The sequence below is a fragment of the Pleurodeles waltl genome, chromosome 9 (genome assembly GCF_031143425.1).
Source record: "Pleurodeles waltl isolate 20211129_DDA chromosome 9, aPleWal1.hap1.20221129, whole genome shotgun sequence".
Taxonomy (NCBI): Eukaryota; Metazoa; Chordata; class Amphibia; order Caudata; family Salamandridae; genus Pleurodeles; species Pleurodeles waltl.
The window spans coordinates 386,094,421-386,118,715 of NC_090448.1; the positions used below are offsets into that span (position 1 = coordinate 386,094,421).

A 24,295-nucleotide genomic window follows, 5' to 3' on the forward strand; every position below is an offset into this window, starting at 1 on the left:
CATTGCAAGGGTGAAGCATGGCGTTCCCATGCACCCATTTATATGTTTCGATACAAATCTAGATTTACATAGTCTTGTAAACCTGAGTTCATACCAAAATGGTGCTCTTGTCCGACCGAGGCATATCAAAGAGAAATATCTTTATTTCTCCTCATTACTACCTCTTTCCTATGGTGGAAGGGTGCTTGCGTTGGCACTAGGAACTCCCAGTGCACCATCACAAGAGGAGAGATCAAAAATGCTTTATATCTTAGTTTCTGCATTCTCCGTTTCATGCAGTGTTGTGCAGTGCAGGAAGTTTGACACTGCACCGCATTGCCTGAAATACTAGTAAATATGCCTACCAATCTATTGACAGATCCATGCTATTCATGCATTCTCCGTCCATCACATGGTCTGACCTGTACTAGACCTCCTAGAAGTTCTGAATTCATGCTTTTAACAGGGGTCAGATTGAAAGAGTTTTTATACACTCTGCATTTTCTCCTTTTCTGAAGATACCCATCAAAGGTCTTCAAGAGTTGTCCATTTTAAACATGATCTCCAGTATTCCTCTTGACAAAAGTATTGAACGTAAGGTCACGCACATCTTCAGTGCTACCTGGAAATGCGCTCAATCCTCCATGGCCAGGATGTCGAGCTGCATTTAGAATTTGGTTTAAGTAGGATACCTGCCACAAATTGGAGGATAATTCATCTGCCCTATTTACAGTGTATTTAAATGCACATGTATACACTTTTGGTGGGTGCACAACATCATCCAATAATGTATGTGTATACACTCTAAATATAGTAGATGGGACATCTACCAGTTTTGGTATTCACTCTAAATATGGTGGATGGAACATCTGCCAATCTGTGGCAGCTGTGCCTCATCCACCAAACTCCCGATGCCAATCATACAGCGTGGAGCCTAGAGACGTAAGCAAGTATGACAGACATAGCCCTCAGTGGATCCAATCCCCCTTCACCGATTGAAATCAACATATCAGAATCAGGGTCATTTTCATATAAGTAAAAAAAGATCATGTACAGCCTTCTGCAGGGTTCCTCATATTCAACGCTGTTATTCGCATGTACAAGGCCACTACTTGATGGAAGTAATTTTATAGTATTAATTATAATTCCAAAGGTATGCATTCAGTGGTTAATATCTGAATGGATAAGGGCCCAAAGCACCATAACAAGCTGTCAGAGTGCCTTTGTTATATTTTATTCTGGGTGAGGGACAGCCATGAAATTGTTTGAGAAAAGTGAAGAACAAAACGATGGACGTCAATTCACCATAGTGCCAGCGGTAGCAAAAGGGACAACACACATGCCATTTGACGTTGACCTTCACTCACACACATGCTTACACATACAAATGCACACACTCATACACACGCTTACATAAACACTCTCTCAATCACAAGCATGCACCCAAAAATAATTTTAAAGCATTTTTTACCTACCTCAGCTGCCAGATAAGGTCATATTCCAGCTAATCGTACTCCATTATTTATCACACTATTAGTGAATAGCATGATATTATTCACTATTAGGGTAACAAAAAAACTGACTGAAAACCAGGAGCGCAAACCGACGTCCATAAGGGTGAGCAGCCCCTGTGTTCATGGCATTGATTTTGCCACCTCTGAGGCCAGGAGTTCCAAGGGGCAAGCCTGAGTCGCAGTTGCAAGACCTGTAGACCCCTAAATGACCTCCATGAACAGAAGCATGTGATTTAATGACGATCTGTTACTACCCTACGAAATATCAACTCCTTCCTATCTGATGGTGATACACACATTCTAGTTACCATCCTCCAGTGCCCCATCCTCTTTCTAGTACCTATAAATCCTAGATCAAACACTTCCCAGACTCCATCCCAGAATTCTTTAATCAAACGTACAATTACCTCATTCCGGCTCCTAAATACTACCTTATCTGTTATACTCGACAATAAACTCACACAAGCCTTTAACTTGAACTCTCAGCTACTCACATTCTACTAGCCATAACTTTCACAGCTCTGGATCTGGATATCACCTAGCATCATGAATCTAAAAACTAAAATGAGCACACTTCTATACTCCAGGGGACATATTTATGAGAGCTTTGCATTGCCTTTGCACCACCAAAGTGGTACATGCGTGACCCAAGGCTCTAAGTCAGATTCATGAAGCCATGCAAAGTCACTGTGCATGTCTTTGAGTGGCCTCAGAAGCCTGGAGTAGCACAACACAGAACAAGTCACTGCATTGCGCCACTCTCCCCTGGGTAGACATTCCATGAGTGTTGCAATGGGTGTTCCCTGGCAACACCCATGGATTTGACGTATCCCCAGACTTACAAGACCATGTAAACCTAGGAATGTGCCACAACCTTACGTTTCTCCAGGGGAGGCACAGTGAGGAGAAATATCTTTATTTCTCCTCGTTTGTTCCTCTTTTTATTTGTGCTGCATTTTGCAGCACGCATAAAAAGAGGAAAAAGACTCCCAGGAGGTAAATGTCCCTGCACAAAACAATCCTGCATGCAACGCAGTCATTCTTGCACAATGGTACAAGGGTACCGCTGTTGGCTTTAGGCTACCAAAAGGGTGCCAGCACCGGGGGAAAGGATAGGAATGCGCCCTAGTGCTTAAATACGGCACATGCCTGCCCTTTCCCTTTGACGCAGGGCAGGGCAGGGCAGGGCAGGGCAGAGCAGCAAAATGACTTGCTGTTTTGCCCTGCGCTAAAATTTTATAAATATGCCCCTAAAGCTCTGAACAACTATCTTACGCACTCAACAATACCAAGGCCTGTCTCCTACAACCACATGACACCTTTGCTGTGCTGCTCACCGCTTCACCTCTACCATTTTCCACCCCCTGTACATTATTTCAGCTGTACTGTCCCACTTTACCACAACATTTCCTACTACATTAATTCCAACAATCTAAGCTGCCAGCCCATCTTGAACTATCCACCATCAGATCTATTAAGCTTACACCATTTCAACTCTCACTCTTACACTCACTGTTCTTTTTCGTTTGCCCTCTTTGTTCAGCTACTCTCTCAACTCAGGCACCTTTTCTCCCCCTATTTCTGTGTCTCAACTCCTGGAAACTCATACATAAATCATGCATAGCCAACGAAACTCATGCATAGCCAATGTTATCACCACCTCTCACCCTTCTCTATTTTTCTGTTGCTTTTTGCTCTGTAGATCGTCCCGCTCTATAATCCTCTCTCAGCTAACTAAGCCTCACAGGCTTAGCGCACAAGTGGTTCATCACAGACTTACCAGTTACACTTTCTGAGTGACCTGAGACTCCATGAGCCAACCCCCATTGCACTTCATGTGGGTGACTGTAGGAAAGTACCATCTTGCCTGGCATGTTACCCCCATATTTCACTGTATGTATGTTGTTTTAGTCCATGTGTCACTGGGACCCTGCCAGGCAGGGCCCCAATGCTCATAGTATGTGCCCTGTATGTGTTCCCTGTGTGATGCCTAACTGTCTCACTGAGGCTCTGCTAACCAGAACCTCAGAGGTTATGCGCTTTCAGCTTTCCAAATTTGTCACTAACAGGCTAGTGACTAAATTTACCAATTCACATTGGCATACTGGTACACCCATATAATTCCCTTGTATATGGTACTGAGGTACCCAGGGTATTGGGGTTCCAGGAGATCCATATAGGCTGCAGCATTTCTTTTGCCACCCATAGGAAGCTCTGACAATTCTTACACAGGCCTGCCACTGCAGTCTGCTTGAAATAACGTCCACGTTATTTCACAGCCATTTACCACTGCACATAAGTAACTTATAAGTCACCTATATGTCTAAACTTCACCTGGTGAAGGTTGGGTGCAAAGTTACTTAGTGTGTGGGCACCCTGGCACTAGCCAAGGTGCCCCCACATCGTTCAGGGCAAATTCCCCGGACTTTGTGAGTGCGGGGACACCATTACACACATGCACTATACATAGGTCACTACCTATGTATAGCGTCACAATGGTAACTCCGAACATGGCCATGTAACATGTCTAAGATCATGGAATTGTCCCCCCAATACCATTATGGTATTGGGGGGGACAATTCCATGATCCCCCGGGTCTCTAGCACAGAACCCGGGTACTGCCAAACTGCCTTTCCGGGGTCTCCACTGCAGCTGCTGCCAATCCCTCAGACAGGTTTCTGCCCTCCTGGGGTCCGGGCAGCCCTGGCCCAGGAAGGCAGAACAAAGGATTTCCTCTGAGAGAGGGTGTTACACCCTCTCCCTTTGGAAATAGGTGTGAAGGGCTGGGGAGGAGTAGCCTCCCCCAGCCTCTGGAATTGCTTTGATGGGCACAGATGGTGCCCATCTCTGCATAAGCCAGTCTACACCGGTTCCGGGATCCCCCAGCCCTGCTCTGGCGCGAAACTGGACAAAGGAAAGGGGAGTGACCACTCCCCTGACCAGTACCTCCCAGGGGAGATGCCCAGAGCTCCTCCAGTGTGTCCCAGACCTCTGCCATTTTGGAAACAGAGCTGTTGGGGGCACACTGGACTGCTCTAAGTGGCCAATGCCAGCAGGTGACGTCAGAGGCTCCTTCTGATAGGCTCTTACCTCTCTTGGTAGCCAAACCTCCTTTTCTGGCTATTTAGGGTCTCTGCTTTGGGGAGTTCTTCAGATAATGAATGCAAGAGCTCACCAGAGTTCCTCTGCATCTCCCTCTTCACCTTCTACCAAAGGATCGACCGCTGACTGCTCCAGGACGCCTGCAAAACCGCAACAAAGTAGCAAGACTACTACCAGCAACATTGTAGAGCCTAATCCTGCCGGCTTTCTCAACTGTTTCCAGGTGGTGCATGCTCTGGGGGTAGCCTGCCTTCACCCTGCACCAGAAGCTCTGAAGAAATATCCAGTGGGTCAACGGAATCTTCCCCCTGCTAACGCAGGCACCAAAAGACTGCATCACTGGTCCTCTGGGTCCCCTCTCATCCTGACGAGCATGGTCCCTGGAACACAGCAACTCTGTCCAAGTGACTCCCACAGTCCAGTGACTCTTCAGTCCAAGTTTGGTGGAGGTAAGTCCTTGCCTCCCCACGCTAGACTGCAAAGCTGTGTACCACATGATTTGCAGCTGCTCCTGTGCACTCTTCCAGGATTTCCTTCGTGCACAGCCTAGCCTGGGTACCCAGCACCCCGTCCTGCAGTGCACAACCTTCTGAGTTGTCCTCCGACGTCGTGGGACCCTCTTCTGTGACTTCGCGTGGACTCTGGTTCACTCTTCTTCTAAGTGCCTGTTGGGGTACTTCTGCGGGTGCTGCCTGCTTCTGTGAGGGCTCTCTGAATTGCTGAGTGCCCACTCTGTGTCCTCCTCCAAAAGGCGACAACCTGGTCCTCAGCAGCACCCAAAAACCTGTACCGCGACCCTTGCAGCTAGCAAGGCTTGTTTGCGGTCTTTCTGCGGGGAACACCTCTGCAAGCTTCATCGCGACGTGGGACATGTGTCTTCCAAAGGAGAAGTTCCTAGTCCTCTTCTTTCTTGCAGAACTCCAAGCTTTTTCCAACCGGAGGCAGCTTCCTTGCACCTTCATCCGGGGTTTCCTGGGCTCCTGCCCCCCCCGGACACTGTCGCGACTATTGGACTTGGTCCCCTTGTCTTACAGGTACTTAGGTCCGGAAATCCATTGTCAGTGCATTGCTGGTGTATGTTCTTCCTGCTGAATCCCCCTATCACGACTATTGTGCTCTCTGGGGGTAGTAGGTGCACTACTTTTCAAGGTCTTGGCGTGGGGTATTTTTCTAACCCTCACTGTTTTCTTACAGTCCCAACGACCCTCAACAAGCTCACATAGGTCTGGGGTCCATTCATGGTTCGCATTCCACTTTTGGAGTATATGGTTTGTGTTGCCCCTATACCTGCCTATTGCAACCTATTGTAATTCTACACTGTTTGCATTTCTTTTCTTGCTCTTACTTACCTAAATTTGGTTTGTGTACATCTAACTTGTGTATATAACTTACCTTCTTACTGAGGGTACTCACTGAGATACTTTTGTGATATTGTCATAAAAATAAAGTACCTTTATTTTTAGTAACTCTGTGTATTGTGTTTTCTTATGATATTGTGCATATAAGTGGTATAGTAGGAGCTAGTTCAGCCTAAGCTGCTTTGCCATAGCTACCTTCTATCAGCCTAAGCTGCTAGAAACACCTCTTCTACACTAATAAGGGATAACTGGACCTGGCACAAGGTGTAAGTACCTCTGGTACCCACTACAAGCCAGGCCAGCCTCCTACAGTGACCATCATGGATTTTACCTTGTTTCACTCTTTTTTCAATTCATACCACCTCCATTGGAGACATTATATTGTGGTTAGGGTTCTGGTACCACCTCTAGGCTGACAACTCCCAAATTCTTTCCTCTTTTTCATCTCACTTTTACTCACATGTTTCCAACGGTCTCACTGCCATCCAGCACTGGATGTTCTCTTATGGTCACAGCTACACTCCTCTAAAACTGAGGTCTTTCCCTTCTCATCACCAGCACCTATCTGACTAGATAACGCAATCTACATTCCCCTAGGCCTCTTCTCTGCACCCTGAAGTTTGCCTCTGCATCTACAAACGTCAGGCGTTTCTTCAATCTGTCCATGAAAATGGAATCCACTGTAAAAAAAAAAAAAAAAAACGATTCAGCACATTATCAAATACTGAGTGCACACAAGATCCTTAAACACTTTTTCATTCAATATAACTAAAACCCTCATCTTACTAGTCCTCAGCAAACAAACTATTGTGACAATGCTAGTTGGACTCATACAATATTCATTCACACTCCTTGATAAAGTTCTAAACTTTGCCGCAGAGGGTTGTTGACTCCTATGATGATAAGCTCTCTTGCAGAGCGCCCAAATGGATTAAGCTGGGCAAAGAGCCGGAATGGGAAGGCTACAAGTCATAAAGGGATTAATATAGCCGTTCGGTGGCATGTGTAGCTGCAGATACACATGCTGTGCATAGTCCGCCGTCTGGTGTTGGGCTCGGAGTGTTACAAGTTGTTTTTCTTCGAAGAAGTCTTTTCGAGTCACGAGACAGAGGGACTCCTCCCACTTCAGTTCCATTGCGCATGGGCGTCGACTCCATCTTAGATTGTTTTTTTTCCGCCATCGGGTTCGGACGTGTTCCTTTTCGCTTCGTGTTTCGGGTCGGAAAGTTAGTCAGAATCTCGGAAAAATTCGTCGGTATTGTTTCGTTCGGTATCGGGATAGGTAGGGCAAATCGACACTGAACCTTAAAGAGCTCCGGTAGCCCTTCGTGGTATTTTCGATCCCCCGTCGGGGCCTGGTCGGCCCGACCGCGTGCAACATCGAGACTGATGGAACGGACCCCGTTCCGATTCTGTCCTAAATGCCACAGTAAATATCCTTATACAGACCAACATTTGGTCTGTAACTTGTGCCTGTCCCCCGAGCACAAGGAGGAGACGTGTGAGGCCTGTCGCGCGTTTCGGTCGAGAAAAACGCTCAGAGATCGAAGAGCCAGGAGGTTGCAGATGGCGTCCACGCCGACAGGACAACAAAGGTTCGAGGAGGAGGAAGAAGGAACATTCTCCATCCCCGATTCAGACTCCGAAGAGTTCGACGTCAAAGAACAACCAACCGTGAGTAAGACGTCGAAACAAAGATCACACGAAAAAATAGAGAAAGCCCAGGGGACGCCACTGCCAACAGGCCATGGCTTAACCTATAAAGTAGGTGACCGTCCATCGGCACCGAAAAAGGGCGAGCTGGTGCCTCAGGTGGACTCAGGTCGAGACACAGGCATGCAGCAATCTCGGGACCGAGAGAGTGGTGCAGAAAAGGGTCGACACCGAGATAGCGGCACCTAAGCTGCTCGGCTCAGAGACAGCGGCACCGAAACTGCTCGGCACAGAGACAGCGGCACTGAAGATGGTCGGCACCGAGAGGGCACGACACCGAAAAAAAGAAAGATCTCGTCGGAGCCGAAAAAAACTAAAGACACGGTTTCGGTGCCAAAACACCCGGCAACCGAACCAAAAACCAGTTCCTACTCAGAGGAACAATCACTGTCCTCCCAACTAAAAAGACACAGATTTGAGGAGGAATTACAAACAACAGAAGTAGATCACACGCAAAAGTGGATCTTTATCCAAAGTGGTACAGGGAAGATCAGCACTCTTCCCCCAATCAGAAGGAAAAGGAAACTTGACTTCCAGCAACAAGACAAGCCACCACAAGCAAAGGTGGTAAAGAAGGTAACTCCACCACCCTCTCCACCACCGTCAACTCATGTATCACCGGCACAAACTCCACCACAATCACCAGCTCATACCACCATGAGCCAAGATGATCAGGATGCATGGGACCTCTATGACGCTCCGGTATCTGACAATAGCCCAGAGGCGTACCCAACTAAACCCTCACCACCTGAGGACAGTACAGCATATGCACAGGTGGTAGCTAGGGCAGCCCAATTTCATAATGTATCGCTACATTCGGAGCCTATCGAGGATGACTTCCTCTTTAACACCCTGTCCTCCACCCATAGCCATTATCAAAGCCTTCCTATGCTCCCGGGAATGCTAAGGCACGCTAAACAGATTTTTAAGGAGCCAGTTAAAAGCAGAGCAATAACTCCAAGGGTGGAGAAAAAATACAAGGCACCGCCCACAGACCCTGCTTTTATTACATCACAACTGACACCAGATTCAGTAGTCGTAGGAGCAGCTCGTAAAAGAGCCAACTCGCATACATCAGGCGACGCACCACCTCCGGACAAGGAGAGTCGCAAGTTTGATGCAGCTGGGAAAAGGGTTGCAGCACAAGCTGCAAATCAGTGGCGCATCGCCAACTCGCAAGCACTCCTAGCGTGATACGACAGGGCCCATTGGGACGAGATGCAGAATTTCATCGAGCACCTCCCCAAAGAAGTCCAGAAACGAGCACAACAAGTGGTTGAAGAGGGACAAAATATCTCCAACAACCAGATACGTTCTTCTATGGATGCAGCAGATACAGCTGCAAGAACAATAAATACTGCTGTGACGATAAGGAGGCACACATGGCTGCGCACATCTGGCTTCAAACCTGAGATATAACAGGCAGTGCTCAATATGCCGTTTAATGAACAGCAATTGTTTGGGCCGGAAGTGGACACTGCAATTGAAAAATTAAAGAAGGACACCGACACAGCCAAAGCCATGGGCGCACTCTATACCCCGCAGGGCAGAGGCACATTTGGCACATTTCGCAAAACAACTTTCAGAGGAGGGTTTCGAGGTCAAGCCACAGAAACCAGCACCTCACAAACCAGACCACCTACCTACCAGGGACAATATCAAAGGGGAGGCTTTCGGGGCCAATACAGAGGGGGCCAATTCCCAAGAAACAGGGGGAAATTTCAAGGTCCCAAAACCCCTCAAAATAAACAGTGATTCAAAAGTCACACAACCCCTTCACACAACACCAGTGGGGGGAAGACTAAGCCAGTTCTACAAATCTTGGGAGGAAATAACAACAGACACTTGGGTCTTAGCAATTATCCAACATGGTTATTGCATAGAATTTGTCCAACTCCCTCCAAACGTCCCACCGAAAACACACAATATGTCAAAACAGCATATAGACCTTCTAGGACTAGAAGTTCAAGCATTACTGCACAAAGACGTAATAGAATTAGTACCAAGTCCACAAAAGAACACAGGAGTTTACTCACTGTACTCTCTAATACCAAAAAAGGACAAAAGTCTGAGACCAATATTAGATCTCAGAACACTAAACACCTACATCAAATCAGACCACTTTCACATGGTCACGTTACAAGACGTAATACCACTGCTGAAACAGCAAGACTACATGACAACGTTAGATCTAAAAGACACGTATTTCCATATACCGATACATCCCTCGCACAGGAAATACCTAAGGTTCGTATTCAAAGGAATACATTACCAATTCAAAGTGTTGCCATTCGGAATAACAACAGCGCCAAGAGTCTTTACAAAATGTCTAGCAGTAGTAGCTGCACATATCAGGAGGCAGCAAATACACGTGTTCCCGTACCTAGACGATTGGTTAATCAAGACCAACTCGCTAACAAAGTGTTCACACCACACAGATTATGTTATACAAACCGTTTACAAGCTGGGTTTCTCCATCAACTATGCAAAGTCACACCTTTTGCCGTGTCAAACACAGCAATACTTAGGAGCGACAATCAACACAACAGAAGGGATAGCCACTCCAAGTCCACAAAGGGTTCAAAATTTTCACAAAGTGATACAAGCCATGTATCCAACACAAAAGATACATGAAAAGATGGTATTAAAACTCCTAGGCATGATGTCCTCATGCATAGCCATTGTCCCAAACGCAAGATTGCACATGCGGCCCTTACAACAGTGCCTAGCATCACAATGGTCACATGCACAGGGTCAACTTCTAGATCTGGTGTTGATAGACCGCCAAACATACATCTCGCTTCTATGGTGGAACAGTACAAATTTAAACAAAGGGCGGCCTTTCCAAGACCCAGTGCCACAATACGTGATAACAACAGATGCTTCCATGACAGGCTGGGGAGCACACCTCAATCAACACAGCATCCAAGGACAATGGGACGTACATCAAAGAAAGTTTCATATAAATCACCTAGAACTGTTAGCAGTATTTCTAGCGTTGAAAGCATTCCAACCCATGATAACCCACAAATACATTCTTGTCAAGACAGACAACATGACGACAATGTATTATTTAAACAAACAGGGGGGGGACACATTCGACACAGTTGTGTCTCCTAACACAAAAAATATGGCATTGGGCAATTCACAACCACATTCGCCTAATAGCACAGTTTATTCCAGGGATCCAGAACCAGCTAGCAGACAATCTCTCTCGGGATCACCAACAGGTCCACGAATGGGAAATTCACCCCCAAATCCTAAACACTTACTTCCAAATTTGGGGAACACCTCAAATAGATCTATTTGCAACAAAAGAAAATGCAAAATGCCAAAACTTTGCATCCAGGTACCCACACCGGCAATCACAAGGCAATGCTCTATGGATGAATTGGTCAGGGATATTTGCGTATGCTTTTCCCCCCTCTCCCTCTCCTTCCATATCTAGTAAACAGATTGAGTCAAAACAAACTCAAACTCATACTAATAGCACCAACATGGGCAAGACAACCTTGGTATACGACACTACTAGACCTGTCAGTAGTACCTCATGTCAAACTACCCAACAGGCTCTCTGGGGGTAGTAGGTGCACTACTTTTCAAGGTCTTTTCAAGGCCAGATCTGTTAACACAACACAAACAACAAATCAGGCATCCAAACCCTGCATCGCTGAATCTAGCAATTTGGCTCCTGAAATCCTAGAATTTGGACACTTAGGCCTCACTCAAGAGTGTATGCAGGTCATAAAACAAGCTAGAAAACCTTCCACTAGACACTGCTATGCAAGTAAATGGAAAAGATTTGTTTGTTACTGTCATAATAATCAAATTCAACCATTGCATGCATCTCCGAAAGATGTAGTAGGATATTTACTACATTTACAAAAATCAAATCTAGCTTTCTCTTCCATAAAAATACATCTCGCAGCAATATCTGCTTACCTGCAGATTACTCATTCAACTTCCCTATTTAGAATACCTGTCATTAAAGCATTTATGGAGGGCCTAAAGAGAATTATACCACCAAGGACACCACCTGTTCCTTCATGGAACCTCAACATTGTCTTAACAAGGCTCATGGGTCCACCTTTCGAACCCATGCATTCTTGTGAAATGCAATACTTAACGTGGAAAGTTGCATTTCTCATTGCCATTACATCTCTAAGAAGAGTAAGTGAAATACAGGCGTTTACCATACAAGAACCATTTATTCAAATACACAAAAATAAGGTCGTTCTAAGAACAAATCCAAAATTCTTACCAAAGGTTATCTCACCGTTCCACTTAAACCAAACAGTGGAATTGCCAGTGTTCTTCCCACAGCCAGATTCAATAGCTGAAAGAGCACTACATACATTAGACATCAAGAGAGCGCTAATGTACTACATTGACAGGACAAAACAAATTAGGAAGACAAAACAACTATTTATTGCCTTCCAAAAACCTCATACAGGAAATCCAATTTCAAAACAAGGTATTGCCAGATGGATAGTAAGATGCATCCAAACCTGCTATCTTAAAGCAAAGAGAGAACTGCCTATTACACCAAAGGCACACTCAACCAGAAAGAAAGGTGCTACTATGGCCTTTCTAGGAAATATTCCAATGAACGAAATATGTAAGGCAGCAACATGGTCTACGCCTCATACATTTACTAAACACTACTGTGTAGATGTGTTATCTGCACAACAGGCCACAGTAGGTCAAGCCGTACTAAGAACTTTATTTCAAACTACTTTCACTCCTACAGGCTGAACCACCGCTTTTGGGGAGATAACTGCTTACTAGTCTATGCACAGCATGTGTATCTGCAGCTACACATGCCACCGAACTGAAAATGTCACTTACCCAGTGTACATCTGTTCGTGGCATTAGTCGCTGCAGATTCACATGCGCCCACCCTCCTCCCCGGGAGCCTGTAGCCGTTTGGAAGTAGATCTTGAATATTTGTACATTTGTAAATATATTACATTAAACCTTCATTTTGTACATACGTATTTATTCCATTGCATGGGCACTATTATTAGCATACACAACTCCTACCTCACCCTCTGCGGGGAAAACAATCTAAGATGGAGTCGACGCCCATGCGCAATGGAACCGAAGTGGGAGGAGTCCCTCGGTCTCGTGACTCGAAAAGACTTCTTCGAAGAAAAACAACTTGTAACACTCCGAGCCCAACACCAGACGGCGGACTATGCACAGCATGTGAATCTGCAGCGACTAATGCCACGAACAGATGTACACTGGGTAAGTGACATTTTCCTTATAGCCCGCTGTAGCGGGATACGACTGCAGTTAAAAGCCCGCTCCAGCGTTAAAGGCCCGAGCTGAAGGTGAGGACCTTTAACATGGAAGCAGGCTATAACGCTATTTGAACATTCCGCCACTAGAGGGCAGAATGTTCTAACAAATAAAACACAGGCCTCACGGAGCCTAAGGGGACTGAAATCCCTACAGGCTCAGTGAGGCCTTTGTTCACAGCTGTTGTTGTGAACGAGGCTTTGGGCTTTTACCAGCCATTAGAAGCCTGGAGCACTCCATTGTCTCCAATGTGACTCCTAGCATTCCATTCTAATAGTGACTTGAAATGCGCAAACTAACTTGTGTTCAAATGCTCAGTGACTCATGGAAAGCGGTTGTCATTAGCTAAGAATGAATGTATTATTATGAGAAAAAAAAAATAACGGGGAATTGTATGTAACGTTGTACAAGGGGCGTTAAAAGGGAGCACAGCAATAGAAATTTGTAAACAATAACAGGTGAGGTGAATGATAGGCATAATGGAAGCTTGGAAGGAGTATGCTCTGCAGGTGATGCTCGTTATGTTGTGTAGAATGCTGTAAATCTATCATTGTTTGATTATTGGTTATACAGAACTGAGAAATAGAGGGTTGAGAGCATTTCACGTTCTACTAGGGTATACTCCCACTCTTTAATGCCAACAAACTGGCTGGTTCGGCATCAAAAACAGGGTCATATACATGTAACTAACCTTTGTGATTAAAGCAGTAAATGACATCATGGCATCACTCTCTGCTGCTTCTTTGACATGCAACCCTACTGCAAGGCCACCCATGACCTAAAATCTGCTTACCATATTCTCAGTCACACCCACATAACAAATAACATTGAAATGCAGTTTTCTGCAACTGTTAAGACACAAGTGATTATTCATGCAGTTGCTGTACACAACCATAAGAGGCCATTGCAAGTCATATACTTATGTAAACTAGTCTCAGCGACAGTCTAAACTGTGTGTGGACCCAGCACTGGTGCAAGACCACTTTCACCATGATCAGTCAGGTATAGCTTGGTTTCATTTGCAGCATCACATAGCTGGGTCTAATATGAGGTGGCACAGTGGGCAAAAGAATGGTAAGTTGGAATGCTACCCCGAGCGATTGCCAGTGATTAGACTTATTACAAGTGTCCACCCATCACCTTTTGTGTCTTTGATGTAAGCCTGAACTGTAGCCATGCCAAGTGTTTTTTAAGCATTACTTTTCTTTAATATTCCAGAAATGTGCTGTTCAAAGTCCTAGGTCTCAAAGAACATGTGGGGCCACTAAGCAGATGCCCATATGTGCCCCATTGAGACTATGTCACAAAAACAAGGTTGCTTTTGTGATATGTAAATACGTTTTGCAGAGATGCCCTGAAAATTGGGTGGCCTGTGGAAAACAGCCCCAGCTTACACCCCTTGTAACTGTGCTGCAATAATCATCCACTCTAACTTTTGTGACAAACTGTAACCTTCTCCAGTAGTATTTACAACTGTCTTCTCCTTGCTTTTACTCCAGAGTCAACGCACAAGTAGAAATTGTGACCATACAACTTTTTTCGATTTAAGTATTCCAAGCAAAGGCCTAGAATGATGTCAAAATTTTATGGCATTCTGGCTTTAAATGTAAGTTTTTCAGACTTGCAGCAAATGGGCTTCAACCATTTAGTCCCCCAGGATTTATCACAAATGACTACCTGTTTTTTGGACATTTACTGTAAGCGAGTCTCACTACCTGAGTCCCGCTGAAAGTAAATTCATGGTAATTGGACTAATGGCCAGATTTAAGAAAAGTGGTGCTGCACAGACTGCAGCGCCACTTTTCTTGCGCCCCTTAATGCCACCATGTGTGTTCCGTATCTAAGATATGGCTCACCATGTTGGTAGTTAGGGAACTAAATTTATGACACTAGTTCGGAGCTTTGCAGTATTCGCATGAAAAATGTTGATGCTAATCCTGCAGAGCCCATTGAGGTCCTTGGTAAACAATGGCGTGCCTCCTTTTAACGCCTGCTCTGAGCAGGCGTTAACAGTGCCTGAAAAAATGACGCAAAGAAATCTCTTAGATTTCTTTGTGCCATTTTTTCGCCCCCTCCCCCTAAGGGAGAACGCCCCCTTTGCATACATTATGCTTGGTGCAGGCATAATGTAGACCAAAGGGTTACAGAGTGGAGCAATGCAAGCATTGCGTCACTTTGTAAATCTGGTGCAGTGATTTTGGCCTCGTTGGGCCACATTAGCATTAAAAAAAAAAAAGACGCTAATGTGTCAAAAGGAGGCGCTAGGGGCTCTTAAATCTGCCCCTAAGTGTGTTAATCACCAGTGTCTGCCTTTTAAGATAGGAGGAGGTTGCTTAATGATTTAAAGTGCTATGAGCTAGAACTTTTGCTCTCAGGAGTGCTGGAAGCCATAGCGGATGGCCCTATGGCTACATTATGTGGCTTGTAGCATGTGAAGAAGAGGCTCGGAAAACCTGAATATTGAACGTTTACAATTATAATGAATGCTTATGGCTGGTAGTATTATTTCTATTGATTTTAATGGTGTCAAAGTATGTGGCTAGTTTTAATAATGTTGTGATGCCCTGACAAAGCCATTAGGCCTGCCCTGTGTATACTGACACCCCTTATAATGAATTAGGTTGACAAAGAATAACCTGTGGTTCTCATTATCACTTTAATGACCCCTTGACAACACCAGTAGGCCTGTCTTATTTAAAGTGACAACCCCTTATATTGTGATAATGCATCTGCTATAGTTAGGGGGTATTGTAAGGTTCAGGACCTGTAAGGAAATGGGCCATTATTTGTGTGGCCTGCACAAGTAATAGATACACATTTGCCCTTCAGTGGGAACAAAACACCCCATTGTATTGCTCGACTCTTTCAGAGTAGTGGAGCAGATTAGTCCAAGGACTACTCAAGGGAGGGTGTATGGGCTATTACTCACCATTCCCTGGCATACAATAATATCTTTCAATAAATTGTCTGGTCTGTGCTTTTTCTTTTGAAAAAAGGGGTCATGGGTGTGGTTGAAAATGCTGTTTTTTTACCTGTTTTGCTTTGGAGGAGGGGGTGCTCAGTCCCACCCAAGCATCCACTCATGCCTGTCTTGTTGGGGGCAGCCCAGGGAGCTCACCTTTGGCTGCCCACAGCCTGCTCCCCATGCAGCTCGCTCTATTCCATGTGGCTGCGGGAGCCAGCGCTCTCTCTTTCCCTGTGCACTCCTGCAGGCAGGGTCCAGTCTTGTGCAGCAGCCCCCCCGGACACAGGCACAAGGAGCGGAAAAGGCCTGCCACAGCTGGGGGAGTGCAGCTGCACCCTCCTTCCTCCTCTGCTTGGGGCATGGATGATTCAATCCATGGGATCCCAGGGCCCTCTTAGTGCTAGGGAGGGGGGCCCATGTTCACCCTCTACCAGGAAACACTAATGTTCTACTCCTCTCTGTGACCACTGGGTCCTGGCCCATCCAGGGAGGTTTAAAGCAGTCAGCAGTGAAGCTCCATGAGCTCCAGGATCACACTGAGGTCCAAATGTCAAAATCCTTCTCCTGCTGATATTTCGGGCCCAGGTGGCCTGTTTTACACCCTTTGGGGCTCATGTGGCTCCTGGCAGCGAGATCTAGCTTCCTGGGCTTTAAGGCAGTGAACTTTTCTAGGAGGTGGTTCCCCTAGCTCCCTGCACCAGCCTTTGTCCTTGGTTTCCTCTGGGCCTCTCGCCACACTGATGCAGAAGCCCAGTCTATCCTCCCAGCTACGCCTCTGGGGGTGTAAGGGGACCAGCATCCCCGGTCCCGGGGAGAGCACCATTGGTCTGGGAATCAAATGAAAGTTCAGATTGCACCAGGGGGTTTGTCCTTCAAATTGTCCATGGTTGCTGCCTCCAGTCCCATTGTCCAGCAGATAATCACAACCGAGAGAGCTCTTCCCCTTGTGCAAAATCTTTTAAATGGGGTGCATGGTTTCAGCCGTGAGGTGCCATATCACCAGTCTGTCCCTGTACCAACCTTCCTGCACAGCCTGCTAGGACATTTCAAAATGGCTTCACCCAGGAGTCACTCGCCACATCTGCTCTGCGGGCCTCAGCTCTGCCCCTCACTGGCATCACTGCCAGGGCCTTTCCCACTAAATCGTCAAAGAGGGCCCCCTCCTATGTTGGCTCCAGAGGTCTGGGCTCCATACCTAGTAAAGTGTGACAGCTGATCGATTGATGCAGATCCTTCATCCCAAACCCTTGTCTCCTCAGGAGCCGAGTGGAGCACTGTTAATTACGGTCAATTGTTTCCTTTGTGTAGGGAGGCCTTTGTTCCTGCTGCCGGAGAGAAATGTAATTAACGTGGCACAGCAGGGTGACAAAAGGCCTGGCCTCTGATCCTAACCTGAGCCAGGGAAATATGACAATCCTGGAGGACCCATAAGATGTACACTTACCTTTGTGGAACTTGCAGAATTGATTTTCCTGCACAGTTTAATCCCCAATTAGATAGGTCACTGGTCTCCCTCGGACAAAGTGAAGTGAAGCTGCACTCTAAGTCAGAAGGCAGCCTTCCCCATAGGTCTATAATGGAGTGTCACTGCAGACAAGGCAGTAAACGACATTGGTGTTTCCTATGAGAGTACACTAACATTATGAGGCAGATCCCTGGTCAATATCCAGTCTTTCAGTCCTAGGCTACCTGTGCACAGTTACTGGGCTGTGCACAACAGCTGTCTTCCACCTACAGCCCTCACATGTGTGCACACATGTTCATGTGTAACCAGCCAAGTGACCCTTACCACTTCGCAGCGACCTTATCTTAAAAGGCAGGCACTGGAGATAAACACATGCAGTCCGTTTACCATAGTTAAATCACAGGTTGTGGGGCTCACACCCACAGTGAAAAGGTGTATAATTTTGGGCGGATTTGATGGGCAGAACCCATTTCCTTACAGGACGCATTAGGAGTATATTGTGATATGAGGGAGTCACAAAGATATCACCATCTACCTGATTTACATTTTTGTAAATCGCCTAGTATTTAGTATTGTGCATCTGTAACAAAAGTATTTTCTAATTTTACAAGAAAGAGCACTGACTGGTCAATATTGTTTCAGTGTTGGTCAACGCCAGTGAATTGTGATTGCTGGCCCACACAATCCCACCTGTGTATGCCGTTGACTGCTGTTTCTCTACCGTGAGAGAGGCAAGTGCTATTATGGGGTACTTGGTTCACAGATACAAAACAAATGTAGACCTATTCCTTGTGAAGGACGTAAACCCTTCTTAACTAATAACCCCATTTCTTACAGGTTGAAAAATCTATTTTAAAGATGTTACTAATTCAAAGCCCTTTGTTTTCTTTTGGGCTCAAAACTGTGATTTTGATGGACATGGTTTGAGAGTAAGGAATCTCAACAGAATGCAAAGGTGGGTAATAGGCAATAAAAGGATAGGAAAAACATCAACCTTGATAACAAAAAAGGCACTGTGCATCTTTATCACCCCACACATCTCAACAATCCTTATCAAAGGTTTACATCCAAAAATCAAAGTACACTGCTGTGAACTAGGGTTTCCATTTTTTAGTTGCCACCCTACCTACAGTGGCATTTTTCATCTTTGGTTATCCTCAATGCACAAATCTATGCCACGTGATGATGACTTTGCATAACTATAATATTGCTTGATCCTGGCAGGGCTGTCAGTATTTCTGTCCCTGATTCAGTAACACCCATGAGGAGACACCGGGTGTGTTTGCCTCCTGATTGAGTCTTCCATTCAGCACTCTAATGGAGCACCTTTTGAAAATCTCAGTGCTGGTTCGGGCAAGATAGGTGAAACCCCTAACATGTAGAGGGTCTTGGGAGGCACCTTGCTAATGAAGCACTAACAATAAGGTCAAGTAGGCAGAGGGTCTCTCTCCAGTGCTGAAATAGAGGGATCTGTCTACACATGCATAGTGTATGCCCCCCAGGGGAAAATAATGCTGCTGCAAAGTACACCAGTCATTTACACCTTTCTTAACTAAGTACAGTAATAAGAGCATTTGGTACCTGTTGCTCCCTTCATCTAATCTGGTCATTTTTATCTTGAGGGCCCAAGTCAATAACTCACAATGTATAGTGCAGACACTGAGAGAATCAGTTAACATTGCATCTGTATTTGCATCAATGTAAAGATGCATGTACTTGAGAACTTTTAAAGATATATATTTTCTTTCTTTTAGGACTTTTCAGAGCGTGATCAGGAGACACTGGAAGCCATAAAAGAACTGGTGAAAAAAATTCAGAAGAGAGAGGGGAAACTTAGAAATCTCACCCAACAGTTACATGATAAATATACTGGTATCAAATCACTTTTACAGTTGGATTCAGGGGTGAGACCTGAACAGAAGAAAGAAGTTCACAGCACCGGTTAAAACTGGATGATTATAATTTAAGACATCACTATTATTACTAAATTATTATAATATTTTACAGCATTTTTTTTTAATGTAGCAGATGCTGGTAAACCAGCTACTTACATTCTTCAAGTGAGCAAACTGGTACTGTAATGGTTAAAATCTAGCAATTAAAATTAAATGATTTTACTCGATACAGTGTTCTTTTGTGTATGTGTAGCCTTTTTATGTTTAAAACGGCATTATTAAATACTGCAATACCATTTTGAAGTAACAGTGGATATGAGTAAGATAAAACAGCAATTATATTACATTACTCACAAAAATTAAAATTGAAAAAAGAATTATAATCAGTAAGAATCAGAACATTTTATAAGAAAAAATAAGACAATATTAACGACACGGATAGGAAAGTGGGTAAATAGTGTCACAATACAACTACTAAATAACAGATTCATTTTTATTTAAGGTAAATCAAGGGTAGCATAAAGTATTAATTAATAAATAAGTTTACGAATATCTTGTCTGAGAGATATAAAGATGCAACAATAAATAGCGATTGATCAAAGAGGGTTGGTAGCGTCATATTTTCGGGTCATTTTTGATCATTTTATGTTGACGAGTAGGATAAAACAGTTAGTTAAGAAAGCCAGTTCTAATTGCGAGTTGTAGGGATACATTCTTTAATCTATTTTACGATTAAAGCATATAGCGTTCCACCATGCACTATATGGCAGTTTTACGTTAGTTTTCCAGTTAAGAGATACTGGTTGAGTAGCTACTGTGAGAACTATATCAGCTATTTTACCTTTCGTTGGAAGCGTATGTCAGCCTTTAACAACACTCCATAAAAGTATTTTCCTTACTATGAGCGGAACGTTAGATTTTAGAATAACATTGCTCGTTCTCCAAACTTGAACCCAAAATAGACCAAAGAACAGGTGACCTTGACTCCCTGAATGAGAGGAACATGATCAACATTTCTCAGATATAGAGACATTCATTGCATGAAGGGATAATGGAGTGCAAAATAATCTGTTGTAAAGAAAGTACAGTGGCTGTGTGGTGTTCGTTGCTGGGGAAATGCATTGTTTCTTTTCAAGTAGTCCACAATTGAAAGGACTTTGAGATATTTTTCCTATTCTGTATATGGAGTCTTTTTAGTGCACTGAGGCCCATATTTATGAAAAACTGGTGCTTCACTTTTTCTACGTCCCCCCGACCGGCACCTAACACCACCATGGTTGCTCCATATTTATAATACGCTGCACTATGGCGGCCGTTAGCACAATAGCATCGAAGGTTTTGACGCAATTGTCTTACTTTGCTACAGTAGAGTCAAAAATGTTGACGCTAGTGTAGCTAAGTGCAAGGAGGCCCATAGGTTTCTATGGGTGCATCATTTTAATGCCTGCTCTGAACAGGGGTAAAAAATGACACAAAAAATGGTGCAGTGAAATCTATTAAATTTCACTGCACCATTTTTGTGGGCCTCTTAGTTCCAGAACGCCCCCCCCCCTTGCATACATTATACCTGGTACAGGCATAATGTGGCGCAAGGAGTTAGAAAATGGCACAATGCATGTATTGCGTCACTCTGCAAATATGGTGCAGGGAAAAGGCCACCTTTGCTACAAAAAAGTGACGCTAAGGCGACACAAAGAGCTCTTAAATATGCCCCTAAATCTGATCATTCTACCTATACTATTACAAAAATGCTTTTATTTTTACTTGCCACAACCTTACTTAAACAGGATACCCCCAGTCAAGAATATCTTGAATTGCGTCATTTTTTTACGCAAAAGCGGCGCAAACTAACAAAATACAATTATATTTTGTAAGTTTGCACCACTTTTGCATCAAAAAATGATGCAAATGCAGCGCTAAAAAAGTATAAATATGGGCCTTAATTTTGCATGCAATAATAATTGAGGGTACCATATCTTTTGAAGTCATTGTATCATTCCCTCGGATCCACACTGTTTGGAGGCCAGCACATCTGGGAAGCAAACCTTTTGGGATGAAAATCATCTGCCTTCTTTTGTAATAGGATGTTGACCTCTGCCCTGACAGAATCGAGATGGGGCATGGAGGGCTTCGGTGGAATAGAAGACGGAGGGTTTGTAAACTTGAGACAATAACCATTTTGCACAATATTCAGTACCCAGGCGTCTGATGTGATGCGTTGCCACTCTGCCAGGTAATGCGAGATAATAATAATAACATAATAATATCTTTATTTCAGCTAAAAGCCATAAAAGCAATTTAAAAAGAAAAATATATAACCATTAATTTAAAGAAGTTAAAACCTGTATAAAGCTGGTCTCAAATGTCACACAGTTGATGAGCTGTCCAAACCCTAAAAACATTTACAAGACAATAAATACATATACTCATAGAGTCTTAAAAGAGTACAACTAGTTAAGATAATCTATAATGTCACACAATTAATAACCTATCGGTCTATGGTGTCTTAATAAATCGATGGTCTAACCAGACATCTTAGCAAAGTTACAAAACAGTCAGATGTGAACTCTCTCTGGATCGTACTGCCCAGTCACATTGAAGATACCTCGTTACTACAAACACTACCTTATCACTTGTGTCACTTGTCAGTATACGGAGAGAATCTCTATGGTTCCTTATTCCAAGGAGTCTACATAAGGGAATTATCCACTTTCTCCTAGGAATTTAGTATCTTGGACAGAAAAAGACAAAGTGGGCCATGGTCTCGAGTTGCGTCGGGCAAAAATGACGGAAACCAAGAGTGCAGTCAATCTTGTTCCACCCCGTGGTAAAGGACTTCAATGGCAGGATCCCCAATCTAAATTTTATAAAAAGGCTTTTAATATAAGCCGGTTGTACATTGTCCATATAGGTTTCAAACTTTGGTGAGCATTTGTGATTTAGAAATTGAGCTGTCCTGGTCCCTTGTCCCTGACTTGACCATATCTGCATCACAACCATCTCCCAGTAGCATCGCTTTATACGTGATGTCACCTCCTTTGTTAAGCGATGGGGAGCACTCCACACCTCCTCCATTTTAATAGCATGGCACATATCTCTGATATATTTAAACCAAGAAATTGATTCCGAGCCATCAAGGGCTATTAACTCTGCTAAAGCTGTTTGGTAAGGAACCAAATGCTCAGAAGACCAAAGGCGCACCCAATATATGAGAGGTCTCAAGGCGATTTCTTTGTGAATCTGATTAAACGCTAGATCGAATCTAAGAGGAGTAAGTGGGGTACTTATTGGTAAGTGCAACAAGAAACGTATGAACTTGTTTTCCACCTCAGTCAATTTCTTAGAATTAGAGTGGCCCCAGAGCTCAGCGCCATAAGTTGCAGCCGTCACTGCCGCAGCCTTATAAACGGTGATAGCTGGCGAGATTTGCCCTCCCATAGAGTTTGTAATTTTTCTTCCGATCACCACTGACCGTTGTTGGAGGGCGGTGACACTCTTTCCAATTTGTGCCGATTATTGGTGTCCGACTGATGGTCTAATCCCCAGGTAATCGAATTGGCTAACCTGTTCTATTGATTGGCCACCAACAGTCATTTTCCCCCTGAATGTCTTATGTGGGTTTAGAGCCATGAACTTGGTTTTATCTGTATTAATTTCAAGGCCCCTCTTCTTACAAAACATAGCAAAGGCATCTAATTCATTTTGGAGGCCCAGTGGAGAACTTGAAATCAGTAGTGTCATCTGCAAACATAAGGATCGGAACAGAGGCTCCTGCTAACTTGGGAGCGTCATGGTTACACTGTGTCAGCTGTTCTACTGCCTCAATAATGAAGAGGCTAAATAGGGTGGGGGCCAAAACACAACCCTGTCTGACCCCTCTTGCAATAGGGATGGCGGGTGTTAAATCACCACCTTGTGTCCATCGGACCCGTGCATAAGTTCCCTCATGGGGATGTTTTATCAACCTCAGCAGTTCACTGTCCAGGTTATATGATTCCAAAACCCTCCATAGCAGGTCACGTGCAACCAAATCGAACGCAGTCTTTAGACCAATTAAGGCGACATACAATCGGTCCCTTTTTAAAATTAGATATTTCCAACAAAGGAGTTTAAATCTAAAGGCCTAGTCTATTGTGCTAACCCCTTTCCTAAACCCGGCCTGGAGATCTGAAAGAATCAGGTGATCATTGATCCAAGAATGCAGTCTAGCCAGGACCTGCTTGCAGAACACCTTCTGACTGACATCGATTAGACTTATTGGCTGTTCTCTGGGTTTTTCAATGCCTACTGCTTTAAGAGTGTCTAATTCTGATTTCATTCTAGACATATCATCAGCGTGAGCAACAAACAGAGTATAACCTGTAAATGGAAGGTCCTGTATTCTTTGTTGTGCTTCTGGCTTCAGGGAAGTAAGACGGAGCCATGAGTGTCTTTTCAGGGATATTCCATGACAGTATCCATGCGCCGCTAATATAGAAGAATCCACTGCTGTGCTAATTATCTGATTAGAAACCATAGCACCTTTGTTGATAACTTCAAGGAAATCTTTTTTTTATCTTTGGGAAGATGGTCAGCAAATTGAAGGATGGAGTCCCAAAGAGCACGGTCATATCTGTCCAAGAGGGCTGTGGCACTGGCTGTCTTCATGGAAATTGCAGAAGTTAAGCAAACTTTGCGGCCCGCCGCGTCCAGTTTTTTGCTTTCCTTGTCTAGTGGAGAGGAGGATGAAGGAGAAGGAGAATGTAACTTCTTAGCGGCTACAATAATCACGGAATCTGGTGCTGGGTCTACATTTAGAAATAAAGGATCCTGCTCTGGAGGCAGATATTTCTTTTGCAGCCTAGAAGGCGCAGGCTTGGCTGTGGCTGGTGTTGGGAATAAGTCCATCGTCAGTTCAAGGAGGCCTGGGACCAGCAGTTGTAAGGGTCTTGCAGAAGAGCGTTGGGGCAGTCTCGAAGATCACCGATGTTGTGGGCATAGGTGCCGTCATAGGAATATTA

The 24,295-nt window shown here is 44.4% G+C and overlaps 1 protein-coding gene across 2 annotated transcripts in view; it reads left to right on the plus strand.

Annotated features, from left to right (window-relative positions):
• CCDC175 (coiled-coil domain containing 175) overlaps positions 1 to 19,522 on the plus strand; it is a 268,009-nt gene extending 248,487 nt beyond the window's left edge. For both annotated transcript variants that reach the window (XM_069207017.1, XM_069207018.1), the window contains one exon: positions 19,155 to 19,522. In XM_069207017.1, the coding sequence (XP_069063118.1) occupies positions 19,155 to 19,346 (192 nt within the window). In that variant the 3' untranslated portion in view covers positions 19,347 to 19,522. The remainder of the gene's footprint in view (positions 1 to 19,154) is intronic.
• Positions 19,523 to 24,295: the final 4,773 nt, after the last annotated feature.